This window comes from Nanorana parkeri, unplaced genomic scaffold (genome assembly GCF_000935625.1).
Source record: "Nanorana parkeri isolate BGI_ZX_2015 unplaced genomic scaffold, ASM93562v1 scaffold1609, whole genome shotgun sequence".
Taxonomy (NCBI): Eukaryota; Metazoa; Chordata; class Amphibia; order Anura; family Dicroglossidae; genus Nanorana; species Nanorana parkeri.
In genome coordinates, this window is record NW_017307877.1 from 61,763 (window position 1) to 80,814 (window position 19,052).

The window sequence follows — 19,052 nt, forward strand, 5'->3', positions numbered from 1 at the left end:
GAGAATGTAGATAATCCGGTGTATGATACCAGTGATACATTATTTTGTATTGATTCTCTCTATACACCGAACAAATTGAAGACTTTGTGGATGTTCGCCAAATGAGTTCCCATTGTTGTTGGGAGATCGTGGCCCCCAAAGCATCTTCCCATTTCAACATATAGGGTAACTTTGTAAAGCCGTCCCTGGGTTTATCATTCAACAAGCGGTAAATGGAGGAGATCAGACCTTTGGAAGTGTGGGAAGCGTCACACATAGATTCAAATAGTGTTCTAGGCGGGAATGTCAGATTTTGCGATTGCACAAAGTGCTTAAAGTGACATTAAACCCTCAGATTTTTTAACATAAACCAATACTGTAATGTGTGCCTTACAGGAATCCATTGTTGTTTCCCTTCTATTTGCTGCTCTTCCTTTTAAATCCTCATGTCTTCACATGCTGGGGGAGAACTGCCCTTTGCAGCTGAGTGCCTCTTCCTGTAGTGCTGGCTCAGGTTGCAAACCTACACACAGACACCATGTATCCATTTCAGAGACAAGGCAGTCTGCTGCAAAACAGAAGTTCTGCCCAGCATGAGAACAGATACATATTTAAAAGGAAGAGCAGCAAATAGAAGGGAAACAACCATGGATTACAGTAAGGCACACATTACACTATTGTTTTATGTTAAAATATCTGAGGGTTTAATGACACTTTAATTTGTAAATAGGAGAAGAGCGCCCGAGAAGGAAGGCTGTGTCTATCTCTCAGCCGCTCAAAAGATAATAATTGGTTGGAGACTCTGTCCAGAAGATCTTGGAGGTAGAACAAGCCTTTAGTCTGCCACATGCCCACCCATTCCTGGGACATACCAGATTGTAGCCTAGGGTTCAATAAGAAGAGGTCAAGGAGGATTAGTCCGATATGAAGCCATTAGTGATCTTAACCTTACTCCAGATATCCAGCATAAGAATCATAGAGTAGAGCAGTTTACACCGAGGAAGTTGTGCCGGACGGAACCACAGTAATGCATTAGGGTGAGTCGGTGATAGCCACAGCTACTAGCCCAGCTAGTAGGAGGATGAAACTGAGACAGGGCCGGAATGAGACGCAATTAGAGATGCATAATAATAGTTAAAAAGATGTGGCAGTGCCTGTCCTACTCTAATAGGTGAAGCATAGAGTATCCTTTGAGTGACACGGTGTCTACTACCTTCCCAAATACAGTTTAAAACCTTGGTTCTCAACTGGTGGGTCGTGACTCAAAAGTGGGTCTCGACCCTGTGTTCAGTGGGTCACCGCATGCCTTCCACTTTTCTAGGTGAGAGGCTCTTCAGCCTCCCCCTAGCACAGCACTGTCAGTTCTCACACCAAGCACCCATTTCAAATATGCTGCCCGGTGCCGAGTGTCAGCTTGAGGTGGGGTGGGATGGGGGCTATGGCTGCGAGGAAGCTCCATCCATATGCATTGCTGTAGAGGTGCCTAGATTGGAGTGACGTCACATTCTGGCTCCTGCCACCTCTACAGGGCACACAAGGGAGCTGTACAAGCAATGCACATATGGATGGAACTCTGTCACAGCACAGCAGCCCACTCTGGACCCCAGGATGCGGATCCACTCCAGTTATCGTAAGGTTGGGAGACTGGGTGGATCTTAAAAAAAAAAAAAAAATGTAATTGTTTTGGGAGTGTGTATGTTTGTATGAGAATGTCTGTGAGTGTGTGAGATTGTGTCTCTGGTTGTGTGTGTCTGTCAGTGTTTTTGAGGGCCCGTTCACACTAGTACAGTGCGTTAATCGCATTAACGCACTGTACCAAGCAATCGCACCTACCGCGCATTCTGGTGTGGGAGGTGTGTTGCATTGCCATTCATTTGAATGGCACCCCAAACCCGCCCCAAAATTCCACCCGCAGTTTGGTCGCCCTCACCGGAACATGTGGTCCCGCAATGCCATGCATTCCATTGCAGTGTGACTTGGGTCATGACTTAAGACCAAGGACAAATGTGGGTCCTGAGGTTACACAGGTTGAGAACCACTGGTTTAAAACATCGCCTTGAAAAGACCTAAGATCGGATACGGGTATTTTTACCGACCAGGTGCCAAAGTGGTATAGCAATTTCGGCAGTGAGGTCATTTTAACTGATGAAAGTCTACCCGTAAAGGACAGTTTCAAGGATTTCCACCGATGCATTTGGGATTGGAAGGATTGAAACAGTGGTTTATAATTAGCTGCGTACAGTAAAGAGGTATTGGTGGTGAGATATATCCCTAAATATTTCAGACGTTCTTCTTTCCAATTATAGGGGAAGGCTGTTTGTAGCGAGGTCAGGGTCGTGGGGGACATATTCAGAGGGAGCACTTCGGTTTTACCCAGGTTTAGTTTATATTCTGAAACCATCGAGTATCTGTGGAGTTCCTCTTGAAAATTCGGCAGAGACAGCAATGGTTTTGATAGGGAGAGGATGATATCATCTGCAAAGAGTGCTAGCTTAAAGTGTTGTGTACGGACCTGAATTCCACTAATGTCGGGTTATATGTGGATACGGGCAGCTAGGGGCTCGATACATAAAGCAAATAGAAGGGGGGATGGTGGGCAGCCCTGCCTAGTACCATTGCGTATTTGAAAGGGTATTGAGGTTGCGGTTTGTAATTTTATAGTGATCGAAGGGGTAGATCATAGGGCCTTAACCGCCTGAGCGTAAGGGCCGCTGATCCCGATGTGAGCCAAAGTTTGCGTGCAGGAAGGGCCAACTAAGTCTGTCAAAAGCTTTCTCCGCGTCCAAACTTATTCAAAGGGCCTTAGTTTTCTCACGATTAATAATATTGATGAGATCTATGATTCTGTGTGTGTTATCCCCAGCTTAACGGTTAAGGACGAATCCCACTTGGTCATTATGAATAAGCGTGGGTAGAAGTTTGGCGAGGCGGTTAGCTAGAATTTTGGTGAAAATCTTAAAATCTGAGTTAAGAAGGGCTATAGGTCTATAATTGGAGCACATCTTACCGTCTTTATCAGGCTTAGGGAACACCGTTATATGTGATGACAAAAACGAGGCCGGGATAGTTGCTCCTTGGAGGAAACCATTGTAAAGGTCCATCATATGGGGGAGAAGGATTTCCTCATATGTCTTATAATATAAGTAGGTAAAACCATCTGGTCCTGGGGATTTACCAGTAGGGAGGGCCCTAATAGTGTCACGTATTTCCTCCTGAGTAATATAAGCGTTTAGTTATGGTGCCCAAGCTTGTCTGGCCCTTTCTGCCTTCTGTACATCCTAAACTTTTATCTACACTCCAATTAACTACACTCCAAAGGCACTTTCGGAATTTAGCCAAAAGTGCCATTTTCGGCCGATAAACAGGCTCTGTAGAGGGCCGCCCGCGGTGGCCTCCAGAGGACCCACTTGAGGAGCGAGCAGCGGCCGATTAGAGAGCCGGTTCTGATGCGGGCGGGCTGACGGGAGCTGCGCAGAGACTGGGGGCCCGCCAGCCGTTGGATACCGATCTGTGCTGCACCGGCGGTAGTTCCACCACTGGTGCTTAGGATAAGTGCACTCAAATTGCACTTGTCCTTAAGTTAGGAGTGCAGAATGTGTTGGTATTACAGTGGTACAATGGTAGAGAGTGTTTACCAGAAAATCTTTGTTGCCCAGTTGTATTTGTTGATGGTATTCTTACCATCACACTGTGGAAAATAGTTGTTCGAATGTGTCTGATTGCTTTGGCCAGGACACCTGGAAGCTGAACTCTAGAAAAGAAGCTAAATACACAGTTGAAACCTATTCAAACTTCTTACTTACCAAAGTATTGTAATGTTGTACAGGCATGTTTGTGATCTAGGCACCAGTGCTGAACAGCACAGACAGGCCAGAGCATGGTCAAAAATATATTCCCAGGATGCTGATTGGCCTGCTGAATGTAGCAGCACTCGCAGTCTTCATTTCGCTGACTCTGCTCTTCCACTGACAGAATGTTAAAGTGAGACTAAACTCAGGAGTTAAATCTTAAAAACGCATTTAAATACCTTACATTTTAACAATACTGTACTGTATTTGTGTATCACTTGGTTGTAGATCCTCAAATCTTCCCTGAATTAATGCTGACACTGTTCTTCCTTCTGGAGGGTGGCTACTTTTGTTCCCCATGGTCCCTGTGTGTGTTGTAAAGTAGCCACCTCTCCAAGCTTGCTCCAGTGATGGACTACAATCTCAATACAAATTAGTTAACTAGCATGAGCTTGTAGTCCATCACACGAGTGAGCTTGGAGTGGTGGCTACTTTACAATACACACAGGGACCATGGGGAACAAAAGTAGCCACCCAGCCGAGTAATACACAAATAAGCTACATTTTTGTTAATAGTTGAGGTACTTGAATGCATTTTTGAGATTTAACTCCTGAGTGTAGTGTCACTTTAATTCAGGTGGAGAAAATCATGGCACTCCAGCTGTGCTGAAACTACAAGTCCTGTGATGCATTACAAGACTTTGACAGCCGCAGGCATGATTCGCAGAGGCATGATGGGATTTTCAGTTTTACAACAGTTGGAATGCCGTGGTAGCCTAATCTTGGCCTAAGTCTGCAGAATGTAGTTGCAGTTACCATTTGGAAGATTTTGAACGGAGGATGTCTGGATCTGGCAAGCTGAAAAGATTTTGGAGGATTGGGGTGGTTTACTTATCATTTAAAGCCCATCCTTCTGTATTTACTATTGTAAGGCTGTATATATAGTAATAGATGAGCTCATTTGTTTTTTGTTTTTTTAGGGCTGCGGAAATTAACGATTAATTACCCGATTAATCGTTACAATTTTTGAACGATTACAATTATTTTGATCTATAATGAAAACACTCACCTCTCCGCCGGCTTCCGGGTCTTCTGGGAGTCCTGTCGGAGATCCAGTGACGTCACGGACATAGACGTCACCAGACTCCTACCCCCTTCCCCAAGTGGCTCCGTCAGCTAACGAAGGGAAGGGGGAGGAGTCTGGTGACGTCTATGTCCGTGACGTCACCTGACTCCTCCCCATTTCCTTCGTTAGCCGATGGAGCCACTTGGGCCGGTGATCTGTCGACACTTATCGAGTTCTGCGTCCGCCTGACTTCCGGTTTCGTTACAACTAAGAGGTTTGCCCAAGAAACTTGTTCTGCAGGAACGCCAGCCAAGGCATTGGCCTATACACATACAGCACAGCAATGAAGTAATAAAATGAACTAGGATCACACTAATCCAGCATGTTATTATTCTGAGTTGCCCCACTCAAGCGGCAGCCATATTGAGTGGGGCACGTGAGATTAATAACGTGCTGGATTTGTGTGATCCTAGTTCATTTTATTACTTCATTGCTGTGCTGTATGTGTATAGGCCAATGTAGTTGGATCTGTATGTGCGTTATAATTAATCAAAATTAATCGATTAAAAAAAAAATTGATCGAACACGAAAATTTTCTAGAGCAAGACTCAAAATACCCTGTGCTGACAACATGTTGGAGAGTTGGACTGCTGTTCTCTTTCACAATGCAGCAGCCAAAGTCTCCAGTAGTTGTGAGTACTGTTGATTAGAGCAGTGTGCAGGGGAAGGTCAGGTCTAAGACCCCTAGAGACCAAGGCCACCATGTTGTGTGTGAGAGCAGCAGTCTTGCACAACAAGGATATTTAAACTTTAAAAATGCATTTAAGTACCTTAAATATTAACAAAAATGTAGCTTATTTGTGTATCACTCAGCTGTAGATCCTCAAATCATCTCTGAATTCATGCCGACACTGTCCTTCCTTCTGGAGGGTGGCTACTTTTGTTTCCCATGATCCCTGTGTGTGTTGTAAAGTAGTCACCGCTCCAAGCTCGCTCCCATGATAGAATACAATCTCACATTTAGTTTACTACTTTGTATTGAGATTGCAGTCTATCACTTGGAGGGAGTGCGGAGCAGTGGCTACTTTACAACACACCCCAGGGGTGTCATTTGGTTTTGTGCTATCCTAGGCAAGACTAAACTCTGACACCCCCTAATCTAAATGTGCCCCACCCCTTGTTTAAGACCCACACCTTCATCTTTAAACTCCCCCCCTTTCCTCTTTAGGCTCTACCTCTATGTACATTAAAAGTTGATAACGATTGCCTATATTTTTACTGTTTATGATCATCCTGTAACTTGTGAGCAGTCTCTGATCACCTCCTGTAACATGGCAGCAGTCTCTGACCACCTCCTGTAACATGGCAGCAGTCTCTGACCATCTCCTGTAACATGCCAGCAGGCTTTGATCATCTCCTGTAACGTGTCAGCGGCCTTTGATCATCTCCTGTGACGTGTCAGCGGTCTCTGATCATCTCCTGTGACGTGTCAGCGGTCTCTGATTATCTCCTGTGACATGTTCAGCAGTCTCTGATCATCTCCTGTGACATGTGAGCAGTCTCTGATCATCTCCTGTGATGTGTCAGTGGTCTCTGGTCATCTCATGTAAGCAGTCATCTTGTGTTCTTGAGCAGTCTCTGATCGTAACATGTCCGCAGTCTCTATAGAGGATACAGTCACTGAATATTATACGTGGCCCGATGGTGGCTTTAGGGGCCAGATGTGAGACACTCTATATAAGAATGGTTTACTTTGAGTAGCTTATTATATCCAAAGCACAGTTCTGGCTTCCCTTAATCAGTAAATTAGGTTTAGAAAGATGTACACACAGCTCTGCCCCCCCCCCCATGTACTATGATCCTCTTCCCCCCATTTGATCTCAGTGTGGGGGGACACGGATCATCGTCTGGCCTGGGAGGACTCAACCATGGCTCCATGTATAGACTCAACCATGGCTCCATGTATTGCCGCTCCTCGCTGCCAGTGATCTCGGCACTTCCTTCTTCTCCTCGGCTAAAATGGACTGGAGTCAGTGGAAAGTGAAAGCGAGTGTGGCAGTCAGGCACTCCTTCGGCTGTTCGCGCTGACTGCCTCACCGTTTTTTTGCCGCCCCAGGCAAATGCCTTGTTGCCAGGAACGAACACCGTCCCGAAGCCAGATACCATGGCGGGGCCGGCCCCGTCAGCAGCGTCCCGTTGCCTCCATTCAGCGCTCCACTCCTCCCCCCGCTCGTCAGCTGAGCCGGCGTGATGACGTGGCGAGCTTGGGCCAGCGCGGCATCCCGTTGCTAGGAGACGCTCGGGTCGGGTCTCGTCTCCGGCTCCTCCCCAACCACCGCTCACTGCCTACAAAACCGTAGGCTGATCACTTGCTCGGCGTTCTAGCAAAGTAGTAAGTAGGGAAATACACACTACTTGGAACCTATCCTACCACAGCCTTGATACCTGGCACTATCACCCTTGGATCCCTGGCAGCGTGGACTCAGGAGCACGTCATATCTGACACTCTCTCACCTAAACAGCAAGTAACCATTAGCACATGTTTCCAATCTAGTGCTGTGTTGATGTTAATACCTGGTGGGAAGCTCCACTTACAGCCTCCTCTCTAAAATACTATTGATTGATTTCACTGCTGCATGTATCTTGTTGATACTTAAGGGAGATTAATGCTCAGGATCAGTGACTATAACTAACTCTGTTGTTCCAACAGTGCCATACTTTCACTCTGGACTGTAGTAACCATAACCTCACTCTGGAGTTATCTACATTTGTCGTCACTAGTGAATTGAACTAGTGAATAGGAACTACAAATCCTAACAGGCCCCAATGCTGTTCAACTGTGGTTGTGAAAGTTAAACTATCAGTACTAGCCTACTACTGATCTGATGGTGTATGATGTGACAGGGGTTCCGACTTCACTCAATACATTAAAGTGTGACTGTGAACCCTCTTCCTGAACCATCTCCACTTACCTCCGCAGCTGCGATCCCATATATCTGGCCGAGCTTGCACGGATCATTACACTTGTTTGCCTTGCGGTGGATATCTGTAGCTTTAGCAGTTATAAAAATACAGATGTTTGAAAATTGTCCGAAATACAATTGCTAAAACCAAGATAACTGCCAGAGCATGCGACCTATGACTTTTATGTTGCCAAAGATTAAACACAGCACCGTTCTCTACCATTGTGCCATGTTTCAAGAGTTATTAAATAATGGTGTGGTTATAATTAGCATTTGAAAAAAAGAGCATCAAAATAATAGAAATATATATGTCAAAATTGACCCAATTCAATATGGCCACCGAACCATGTTGCCAATTGACTTGAATATAGAGCTGAATATTGCCACCAAAAACAAGATGGCTGCCAGGAAATGTGGCCTATGACCTTTGTGATGTAAAGGATTAGGCACAGCATAGAACTCTACCATTGGGCCAATTTGCATGAGTTTTTGAGGAACAATGCGCTTATTACAGGCTTTTGAAAAAAAGGCCATGAGAATAATAACATATTGATTTTGGGAACGGTCCTGTTTTTACAACTGTGGTAGAAGAGGTCGGCCTGGACATATGTGCAAAGTTTTGAATAATTCTGATAATGGTTAGTCTGAAACCCAGAAACAGCACATACAGGACTTAAAACCCGGAGTGTCCAGGTGAATCTGGGACAGGTGGCAACCCTACCTCCTAATGCTATCACATTAATTGTAATAGAAATAAAATGAAGTGAAAACATTTTAAAAAGTGTTAAAAAAAAAAGGAAAAGAATAATAAAATTAAACAACCCCGCCATGTGCCTGCGAATGAACACAATTTTAAAGTGACATTAAACCCTCAGATTTTTTAACATAAAACAATACTGTAAATGTGTGCCATACTGTAATCCATGGTTGTTTCCCTTCTCTTTGCTGCTCTTCCTTTTAAATCCGTATCTCTTCTCATGCTTGGGGAGAACTTCCATTTGCAGCTGAGTGCCTCTTCCTGTAGTGCTGGTTCAGGTTGCAAACCTACACACAGACACCATGTATCCATTCCAGAGACAAGGCAGTCTGCTGCAAAACAGAAGTTCTGCCCAGCATGAGAAAGATACAGATTTAAAAGGAAGAGCAGCAAAGAGAAGGGAAACAACCATGGAATACAGTATGGCACACATTACAGTATTGTTTTATGTTAAAAAATCTGAGGGTTTAATGTCACTTTAAGGCTTGACATGTTTGTTGTCTATTTACTCAACGTGAACCCAACTTTCAAATAATCCTAAAAAAACAGAACTATATTGTGTTTCTGTGCACTAACATTCATTTTATTGTATTTTTCCTAAAAATATCAATTTGATAAACATTTGTGCACATATCGTGCAACAAAAAAAAAATAGCTACCATTTTTTTATTCTACTGGGCCTCTAATTTAAAAATATATATAATTGATCGAGGTTCAAAGTAATTTTCTATCCAAAAATTCCGATTTCTTTTCATGTGTGAAAAATAGAAAAAAAATTCTCGGTTCCTAAGGTGGTTGAAGGCATATTTGAAAAAAAAAGTCTAAAAACCTTTCCTTCCATCTTTGGGATATTTTATTTACATGTATATTTTTTTCTGTTTGTTGTAAGTCTCCTTTTTAATAGATCTATATTTATATAGTATTGTTTCTCTTTTAAGAAACCTTTTGGACAAATCCCCAGATTAAGTTGAGCCTCAAAGAGAAGGATGACGGACACAATGAGTGTACCTTTATTGCAGCTTTGATGCAAAAGAACAGGCGGAAGTTGAAAAAAGTGGGAGCTGAAATGTTAACTGTAGGATATGCAATTTATCAGGTTGGTTTCTGTACACTTTACAAAATATTCTGTGTTGACATTTTTTTCCCTTCACTCACAAAGAGGAACAGCTTTCAAAATGAGTTAATGGAACACAGGGAATCATACACAAATAGTTAAACCAAATCTGAATGTACACAGTTTAGAATTTTGTTGTGTGACTTTTTCATTGGCAATTGCAAACAATTGTGTGTGTGTTTGTGTGGGGGTTGAAAAAGAAGATTGCCGGGGGGAATATATTATTCATGAACTATTTTGCTGCTGGGCTAATTGTATTACATTTTTACATACATGAAAATGCACATTTATTGCAGGAACACACATTTTTTTCATAGCAACCACTGTAAAATTTTTCATACAGATGTCACATAACACCATTATAACAACCAGGTACTGTTGCTCAACGCCTGTAATTCTTTTGTAACTCTTTCTTTTAGTAATCACAATATAGTTTTATCCAGTTACTTTTTTACTTCTCCTCCAGCTCACTTTGTACTACATACCCCAGTTAAATAAAATATGTATCACTCTGCTTCTCTCTATATAATAGAATCTACTCCAGGACATGGGCGGACTCACCAGTCGGGCACTGCCCGAGAGCCCGCGGCTGTCAGGGGGCTCGGCACCAACCGTCCCCTCGCCACCGCCTCTCTGCCACCTGCACCTGGTCAGCCCGCCCGCATCACATGCAGAACCGGAGCCTCCCGTCTCCCACGCTGTCAGAAGCTGCAACAGAGCGTGCTGATTACTACTTAAATTGGGCGCGCTGTTACGCTGTGTGCAGCTTCTGAGAAGATACGCTATTAGCGTAGCGGGAAAGCTGGCTGCGTTTTTTGCCTAGCTCCCGCTACCCTAATAGCGTATATTTTTAGAAGCTGCACACAGCGTGAGCCGGTTTAAGTAGTAACCAGCACACTCTGTTGCAGCTTCTAATAGCGTGGGAGATGGAAGGATGCGCTTGTCGGTGGATCCACGGATCAGGTGAGTATTAAAAAAATAAATATATATATTTGTTTTATTTTACGTTCCCAGTAGGGCTGCAACAACTAATCGACTCAGTCCATTATAATCGATGATTGAAAAAGTTGTCAACGTTTTCAATCATCGATTAATCGGCTTTTGATTAGTTGGCACTGTTCACGGCTCCACACACACCGCACCTCCTCCCTGCCTCACGCTCGCCACTGCCAGGCCCGCCCGCATCCACGCTTCACACGCCGTACCTCCTTCCCGCCTCACGCTTGCCGCTGCCAGACCCGCCCAAATCCCAGCAATACATTATACACTGTATGTTGTATTCCTCTATAGCTGGGGGTATTCTGCATTGCGCTGTGTGATATATTATTGCTGGGTTTTGTTGTACTCTAGAGGACTACAATACAGCGCAATGCAGAATAAAATGTCATAAATTAGGGTTTCCAAGAAATGTGTAGAAAAATCTGTGAAAAGAAAAAAAAACAATAAGTTCAAAAGGTGCGACACTAAAGGTGTGACGGTCCTGCAGTCACGTCACACCTTCAGTCTCATTGAGTCTGTTTTTAGACTGACCGGCTGGCTTTTTGGAATCTCGTTTTATATTTGTTTAAGCGCTTTTTTATCCAATAAATTATCCTAATTTAATACACCATAATACAATGTATCCTCAAATGGATCAATTCCATTCGTTTCATCAAAGAAAATACATTTTTACTGCTGTTTCGGATTCGGAGGCAACGAGCCTCCGAATCTGAAACCGCACACTGAAAATGTAGAATAAGCGCCGGCCATTTCAGTATACACCAAGATGGCGGCACCCGTATGTTTGGGCGCTGCCATCTTGGTTTATACCAAAGATATACTCAAAGATGGTGGTGCGCCTGCACAGAATGCGCCGATGGCTGATATGACCACCGCTGGTTCAGCATGTGACACTGAAAATGCAGAACAAGTGTCGGCTGCTGGAACGTTCTACGCTTGCGCGCCGCCATCTTTGAGTGTATCTTGGTATACACTAAGATGACGGGCGCCGCAATCTTGGTGAATACCAATAGATAATCAAAGATGGCAGCGCGCCTGCGCAGAATGCGCCGGCGGCAAACATGGCTGCCGCGCGTTCTGCAAACAAATTTCTGTATGCCCGAATATAGTTTAAGTATATTGGGGCATAAGGGGGCGTGGCCGAGATGTGAAGCAGAGCGGACGTGTCTGAGGGAGCTCCGCCGATTTCGCATTCGGACAAACCGTCGAATCAACTGAATTTCGTTGATTTGCAGGTTTGTCCAAATCTGAATGCACTTGTCTACTATCTACCCTAACCCTGGCCCTCCACCATATAACTATGCCCCCCACATCTGGCACCATCCTTACTCTGGCAACAGCCCTCCTTCTCTAATGTCAATTCCCCTCTACCAGAAACCATTTTCCCTTTCTCATGTGTTCTTTGGAATGTCCGCTTGGTCAAAGATTGTTTTGTCTCTAACTCCTTTAACATAATCGCTGTTATTGAAACCTGACTTCAGAAAGGGTGGTCTCCACTGCACTCACTCAAGCAGACCAAGTGGGCAAAAGAAAGTTGGAATGCTATCCCTTCAAAGCACTTTTCAAGTTCTTAACACACAACCTTCCATGTCTCTTTCCTCTTTTGAAGCTCACTGTATTCATCTTTTTTTCTGCAGTCTCTCTAAGGATTGCTGTGATTTTTCGGCCTCTTGGACCAGTATCACGCTTTCTTAATTACTTCTCTGCTTGGCTACCCGATTTTCTCTCCTCTGAAATACCCACCATCATCTTCGTTGATTTTAACATCTATATTAATGTTAATACCCCAGCCTACCTCTCAGCTCCTCAACCTAACCTCTTCTTTTGACCTAATAAACCAAAACGAAGTGGTTAGAAATAAAGTTCCACTCTGTATCTAAACTAATCTAAATAATTGGAAACAAAGAATATAAAGTTCCACTTTGTTCATAAACCAGTCTAAACAGTTAGAAACAATTTACCACTTGCAGTGGTAATCACATTGTGTTGTCTGTAAGCAGCTCCTTGGAGGGAAGTAGTCCACTTTCTTATGGTGTCTCTCGGACTTACAAGGATGTCATATTACTGAAAACTTTTTTTTTTAAATAAAAAGGAGTTTACTCAAAAGAATATTACAAACACAGCATCTGGAAGAAAACTCATTTCAAATTCAAACAGCTGCACTTTCCACAAGAAAGCGTTCTCTCATAATATAATTATATGATATGATATTATATTATATAATATCATATAAAATTCAAAATACTAACCACAACATACAAACACATACGCAACTCTTGTCCCTGCTACATCACCAACCTCATTTCAAAATATCACCCGAACTTTCCACTCCACTCCTCCTTTGCTCTCTAACCTCCTCATCACCTCCTCCCATGCTCGCCCCCAGGACTTTTGTTTTAATAGATTCTTTATTTATATTGTTTTGAAACATCCAATATAAAATCTAAGAAGAAACATTTACAGATCATTATCTTTACACAAATAAATTAAGACATGAATGGGCCTCTCAAGCCCAACCTGATAAAAATATAGACTGATTAAGCTGCATGAAACAGGACAAGTACACGAACAAAACAAAAACAAAAAAATTGAAAAAAATATATATATATATCTCCCTGTTTCCTCCAATAGTCACTATCCCAAATCTTGTCTTATTGCAAGATATTCGGCTGAATTTATAAACTCCCTGCAATGAAACCAAGTTTTCCAGAAACTAAAGGAGGTGTTTTTAATAGAGCTCATAAGGTCTTCCATAAGGTAAATTTCCTGAATGCGATCTAACCATTGATATATATTAGGTAGTTCAGGTCTCTATAACAAGGCTGGATACAGGCACGCAGCACTAAGCAAGTGCCTCACAACTGAGCGTTTATAAGCTTTAATCAAAATAAAACTGTGTTGGAGTAGAAAAAAGGCCGGGTCTCTTGGAATTGGAGACTGGGAGAATATTTGGGTCATCGCCTGAACCTGGTTTCAAAACTTCTGCAATACTGAACAAGACCAAAATACATCCAACATGTCTGTTTCAGGGTTCCCACGTCGCTTACAGTTAGACTGTGGAAACATAGCATGTAGCATCTGCGGGGTCCTATACCACCTCAAAACAATTTAGTAACCCAGCCCTCGGTATTTAATACATATAGAGGATTGGTAAGATAGAGATATTTTTTTTATGCGCTTCCAGGGATAGCTGTATATGTAGATCTTCCTCCCAGAGGGGATGTCGTTTTTCCCCCGAAGAGCCTATAACACAATGAGAAGGCATGCCACATTGAACCCGTCTGGACACATTCGTGTTCAGATGTAGTCAATGGTCTATCAAATCGTCTGGCTTCTGGTAATAAATTTAAAAAATGGGACAATTGTCTCACTCGCCAATAATTTAAACTGGCGTAGCTGGCATAGGGTTTATAAATGGTCTCTGAAGGCCATTCCATATCTTCCAAAAAATTAAGGGGTCTAAACTTGCCGGCTTTTCGCAATAACTTAAATACCCCATCCCAGAGTCCCAGTAAAAAAGCAGGGTTCCCTAATATAGTAATTAGAGGGGATGGATCTGGTGACAAAGATCCTTGTAAGAAAACAATGTTAGCTACTGCCAAAGTAGGCATAATAGCTGGATGAATTTTAATCTCATTCAGAATTAAGGCAGAAACATAGCACCATGGGAGACCAGATAATGGAGCTACAGAGTATGATTATTCCATTTCAATCCAGAGCTTAGAGGTAGTATGGCGGCACCAATCCAAAATACGGGTTAAATGGACTGCGCAGTCGTATAAATGCGTATCGGGTAAGGCCATACCTCCTCTCTTGTTTAGATCTTCTCAAAATCGCATTGCTTAATCTGACTGGTTTATGTGCCCATACAAACTTAGAAAAATGGGACTGGAGTCTTTAAAAAAAAGAAGATGGAATATGAATAGTTAGGGCCTGCATTACATAAAGAAGTTTTGGTATCACCGTTTGTATCAGAATGTTACATCGGCCCATCCATGAAAATGCATGTTTAGTCCATGCAGACAAATCAGAAACTTTACATGTATAGAGTGGCAGAAAGTTTAAAGAGAACACCTGGGTAAGATCTTTAGGTAAATAAATACTCAAGTATTTACAGGCAGTTCCCGGGTTACATACAAGATAGGGACTGTAGCTTTGTACTTAAGTTGAATTTGTATGCAAGTCGGAACAGGTAAATTTTTTAAGTGTAACTCCAGCCAAAAAAACATTTTTTTTTAGTTTTGGATAGCATAGAAAAGGGTCATGTTTGTTTTGCTGTCTGTTCCCCTTGTTTCAAATGACACACCAAAAAAAGTTTTTTTTCTCTTTTTAATTTTATTTTATAAACTTTATTTTTTTATTTGTTTGCATTTTACATTTTTATTTATCTTTTTTTAAATGTCTTTTTAATTTGAGTTTTTTAAACTTTTTATTTTTTACTTTAATGCTGGGAGCAATAGCCAGCCTGCTATTGGATATTTCAAATTGCAATAGCAGGCTGGCTATTGCATCTGCCCACTGCCTGCTGTCAATCAGCTGAGGAGGGGCCTAAAGGAAATAGTTCTCTATCAGGTCCTCCCATGCTGATTGACAGCAGGCAGTGGGCGGGTGCAATAGCCATCCTGCTGTTGACTATTGCATTTTACAATATCCAATAGCAGGCTGGCTATGGCTCCCAACCTGCAGATGAAGAGGAGGCAGAGGGGCGGGGCAGAGGAGCAGCGGCCGGACCAGGGAAGCGGAGGAGCGGCCGGACTGGGGAAAGAAGAGAAGAGGAGGTGTGGAAGGACCGGGAGAAGAGGAGGTGCGGAAGGACTGGGAGAAGCGGAGGAACCGGCCTGGACAGCAGCGGAGGTACGGGGGCAGCGGAGGAATGCAGCGGTCTGTGTCCCCGCTGCCTCCGCCAACACAGGCGGGGAGAGCAGCGGGGATTTGAAGGGACACAGGCTGCTGCAGCCACAGTTCTCCTAAATGTACCGGCAGCCGCCAGCACCGGGACATAGAAGCTATCACTCAGTGTCACCGACTTTACTGCAGTTCATTGTACAAAGTTTTTTTTACAATGAACTGCAGTAAAGTCTGTGACACTGAGTGAGAGCTGTGGACCTCTGTTTATAAGTACGGGTTGTCCGTAAGTCGGACGTCCGTAAGTCGAGGACTGCCTGTGATGGATTGCAAGGCCCATCGAAATTGAATATTACTCAGAATTCTACGAAGCCGCAAGCCCATAAGGAAAATATCTAGGGCTTCCAATTTATGTGAATTAATAAGAAAATTTGACAATTCACAATATTTTTTCAGTTCCTGTTTTAAGACTGGGATAGAATCCGGGGAGGATAAAAAAACAAAAGGTCATCTGCATATGCGGCAATTTTATGTTGGAAAGCTCCTATGGTAATACCCTTTATATGCGAATTGACCCTGACTATTCTAAGAAAGGGCTCCAAAGTAAATACAAAAAGTAAGGGAGAAAGAGGGCACCCTTGGCTTGTTTGTATTAGGGAATGTAGCTGAAAGGATCCCATTAACTCATACTTTAGCTAGGGGGCAAGAATATAAGTCTTGTATCCAGGTGCGCATACCAATTCCCATTCTTTTTGCCTCTAATGTCAGATGTAAAAAAATCCCAGTCTACCCTGTCAAACGCCTTTTTGGTGCCTGTAGATAGAATAATGCATGGAACATCCTTCGGCCGGGCATAATGGACAACACCTAACGCTCTGGTAGTGTTGTCCCTAGCTTCTCTTGTAGGTACAAAAAACCCGGATGGGGTACCAGGCGAAGATACAATATCTTGGCAAAAAGTTTAACATCAACATTCAAAAGGGAAATAGGTCTGTAGCTAGGGCATAGGGAGGGACCCTTTCCCATGCAAAATCCGACAAATAGCTGTATTTTTAAATACATAAGAATAATCCCTACCGATACTGATGGGTGTAGCCCTCTCAGTAGGGCATTTCTGAAAATATTATCTCTCATAATGTATAGGGGTCGTTTGCTGTTTTTGTTTTTTTTTGTATTTTTGAGGAATATTGCATATTAAAGCTTGCTTAGGGAAGAAAAGAATGAAGTATTGTTGATGGTCTGGGGACACTAAAATGTTTGTATAAAGTGTTTGTATTAACTGTATATCTGTCTATTTATTGTGGAAAATGAATAAAAGACTTTGTAGAGAGGAATAATTGTAATATGAGCCATTATTGATTCGGGGGCATGGCACAACCCTCATGTAAAGAATTAATAACAGTAAGAAAAGGAGACGATAATAAAGATAAATACCGTCTATAATTTAGAAGCGTGAACCCATCAGGGCCTGGTGGCTTACCTGTTTGAGTAAATTTAATTGCAGTCTCCAATTCTTGGAAAGATATAGGGGGCTCTAAATGAGCACTGATCAGTGGGCTTAAAGATGGAAGATTTGCATGTCGCAGATACTGTCTAATCCGGGTAGTATGAATAGCAGAGCTCGCTGAGGATTTTCCCAGAGGTAGATTGTAAAGACTCTTCTAATATTCACTGAATGCTTCAACTATATCAGAAGGTGCAGTGAGTTTAGTTTTAAGCCTTAACATTTGCTAAGCAGAGAGATTGAAGCTGTTCCCTCAAATTCCGTAAATGGGCCTTAATATTCCTATCAACTGTTGCTTTATGTTGCATCTCTAATTTTTGGATATGTTCCAAAATGTCCTGGATCGCCAGGAGCCTCTTTTTTCTTTCAAAGTTTTTTATTGTTTTATACGTTTTAGAATAGAGATAATTTGTTACATAAAATAACATGTATATCACAAAAATAGTGGCATATAAACAACAGAATGAAAGCTGTACTACCCCCTTGAATATCACTGGGCAAAAACCTGAGGGCCCCCGAAGCATTGTAACATTGCACCAGCATAGTATTCAGCTTTGTGCCTGAGGGATATGAAATTATTTGTCGCATCATTCAGTAAGGTGTACAGCAATGGTTCAACATGTCAATATATGTCATTTCTGTTTGGCTTACGATTTTACACATGTCACTAAAGAAGAAGAAAAAATAGAAGAGCACTTAGAGAGAGAGAGGAAACAATAAGAAGTGAGAAGTAGGAAGAGAAGAGTGTAGGCTCCAGATTCCCGCATTGTAGAAACATTATTTAACCTGAACAGGCCGGTGGTGTTCAAGGAGGACTCGAGATGCCAGAATAGCTCAGCCAGGGTCCCCATACCAGTTCAAAATGAGCGTGTCCATCCAGCAGGATACTGTACAACTACTGTACAGCCTTGGAGCTTTCCAGGCCCGGGCAATTGAGATCTTAGCTGCTAAGCAGAAAAAGGATAGAAGCTTGCCTTGTGCTTTAAATATCTGAAAGAATCTGTTCCAAAAAAGGCGCAATTTTGGGCAATGCCACCAAACATGAAGCATAGTTCCCTGTTGATTACAGCCCCTATAGCACAAAGAGCTAGTCCCCTGGAATATAGACGCCAACCTGGCTGGTGTCAGATACCATCGAGAAAAAACTTTGTAGTTAGCTTCTAGTAGAGAGACATTTAGCAATCCTAAAGTCAAACGAGTGGAGCAAAGTTGCCATTCATCGATAGAGAGTGTTACCCTTAATTCCACGCAGTCGATCCCACAAGGCCATCGAGTGTGACAAGGTAGTGCCATGATTATTGGCATTTGCCTAGGCGACTTCCATTTCAATATATCAATAGGAAGTCCCGTGGATGAGCTAGTCTACAATGTGACCCAATCAGGAGCAGCCGCAGGGTGGTAGACAGGGTGGTAGACAGAAGGGAGTTGTGACAACCATGCAGCCTGATAGTGTAGGAGCATTTGGGGACCCCTAGGCCTCCATGGCATTTAGATTTGAAGAGAGCCGCCTGGGAAATTCTGGAGCGTTTATCACCCCAGATAAATTTAACAATGGACGTTTGAAATTTCAGGAGTTTACCTCGTTGGATAGGTATCGGCAATGCCCTTAAATAGTAAAGAAGTTTAGGGAACAAGGTCATTTTAATGACCCAGCCAGGATAGGTTATAGGAGGTCCATCTAGTCCTATCATCTCTGAGCATTTTATAAAGTGGGGGGTAGTTAGCAGAATACAATTGAGTGAAGGAAGGTGTGAGCTTAATACCTAGGTACTGCAGAAAGTCAGAACACCATTTAAAAGGAAAAGAGCATCTGAGCCACGAGCACAAATCAGGAGAGAGATTGTGGTTGAGTGCCACAGACTTGGAAGCATTGACTCGGAAGCCCAAAACCTGTGTGAATCCCTCCAAAATAGCCATGATGTTGGGCAATGAGATAATAGTGGAGGTCACAAAAAGCAGCAAATCATCCACAAGGCACATTTATGTTCATAGGACAGACAGTGGATTCCTTTTATGTCCGAACTGTCACAAAGCATA

General features: G+C 42.8%; 1 protein-coding gene across 1 annotated transcript in view; it reads left to right on the top strand.

Annotated features, from left to right (window-relative positions):
• Window positions 1-19,052, top strand: part of LOC108799034 (calpain-9-like) — a 214,315-nt gene that overhangs the window by 50,578 nt on the left and 144,685 nt on the right. Inside the window, exon 4 of the mRNA XM_018570847.1 lies at window positions 9,492-9,649. Coding sequence (XP_018426349.1) covers window positions 9,492-9,649 — 158 coding nt within the window. The remainder of the gene's footprint in view (window positions 1-9,491; window positions 9,650-19,052) is intronic.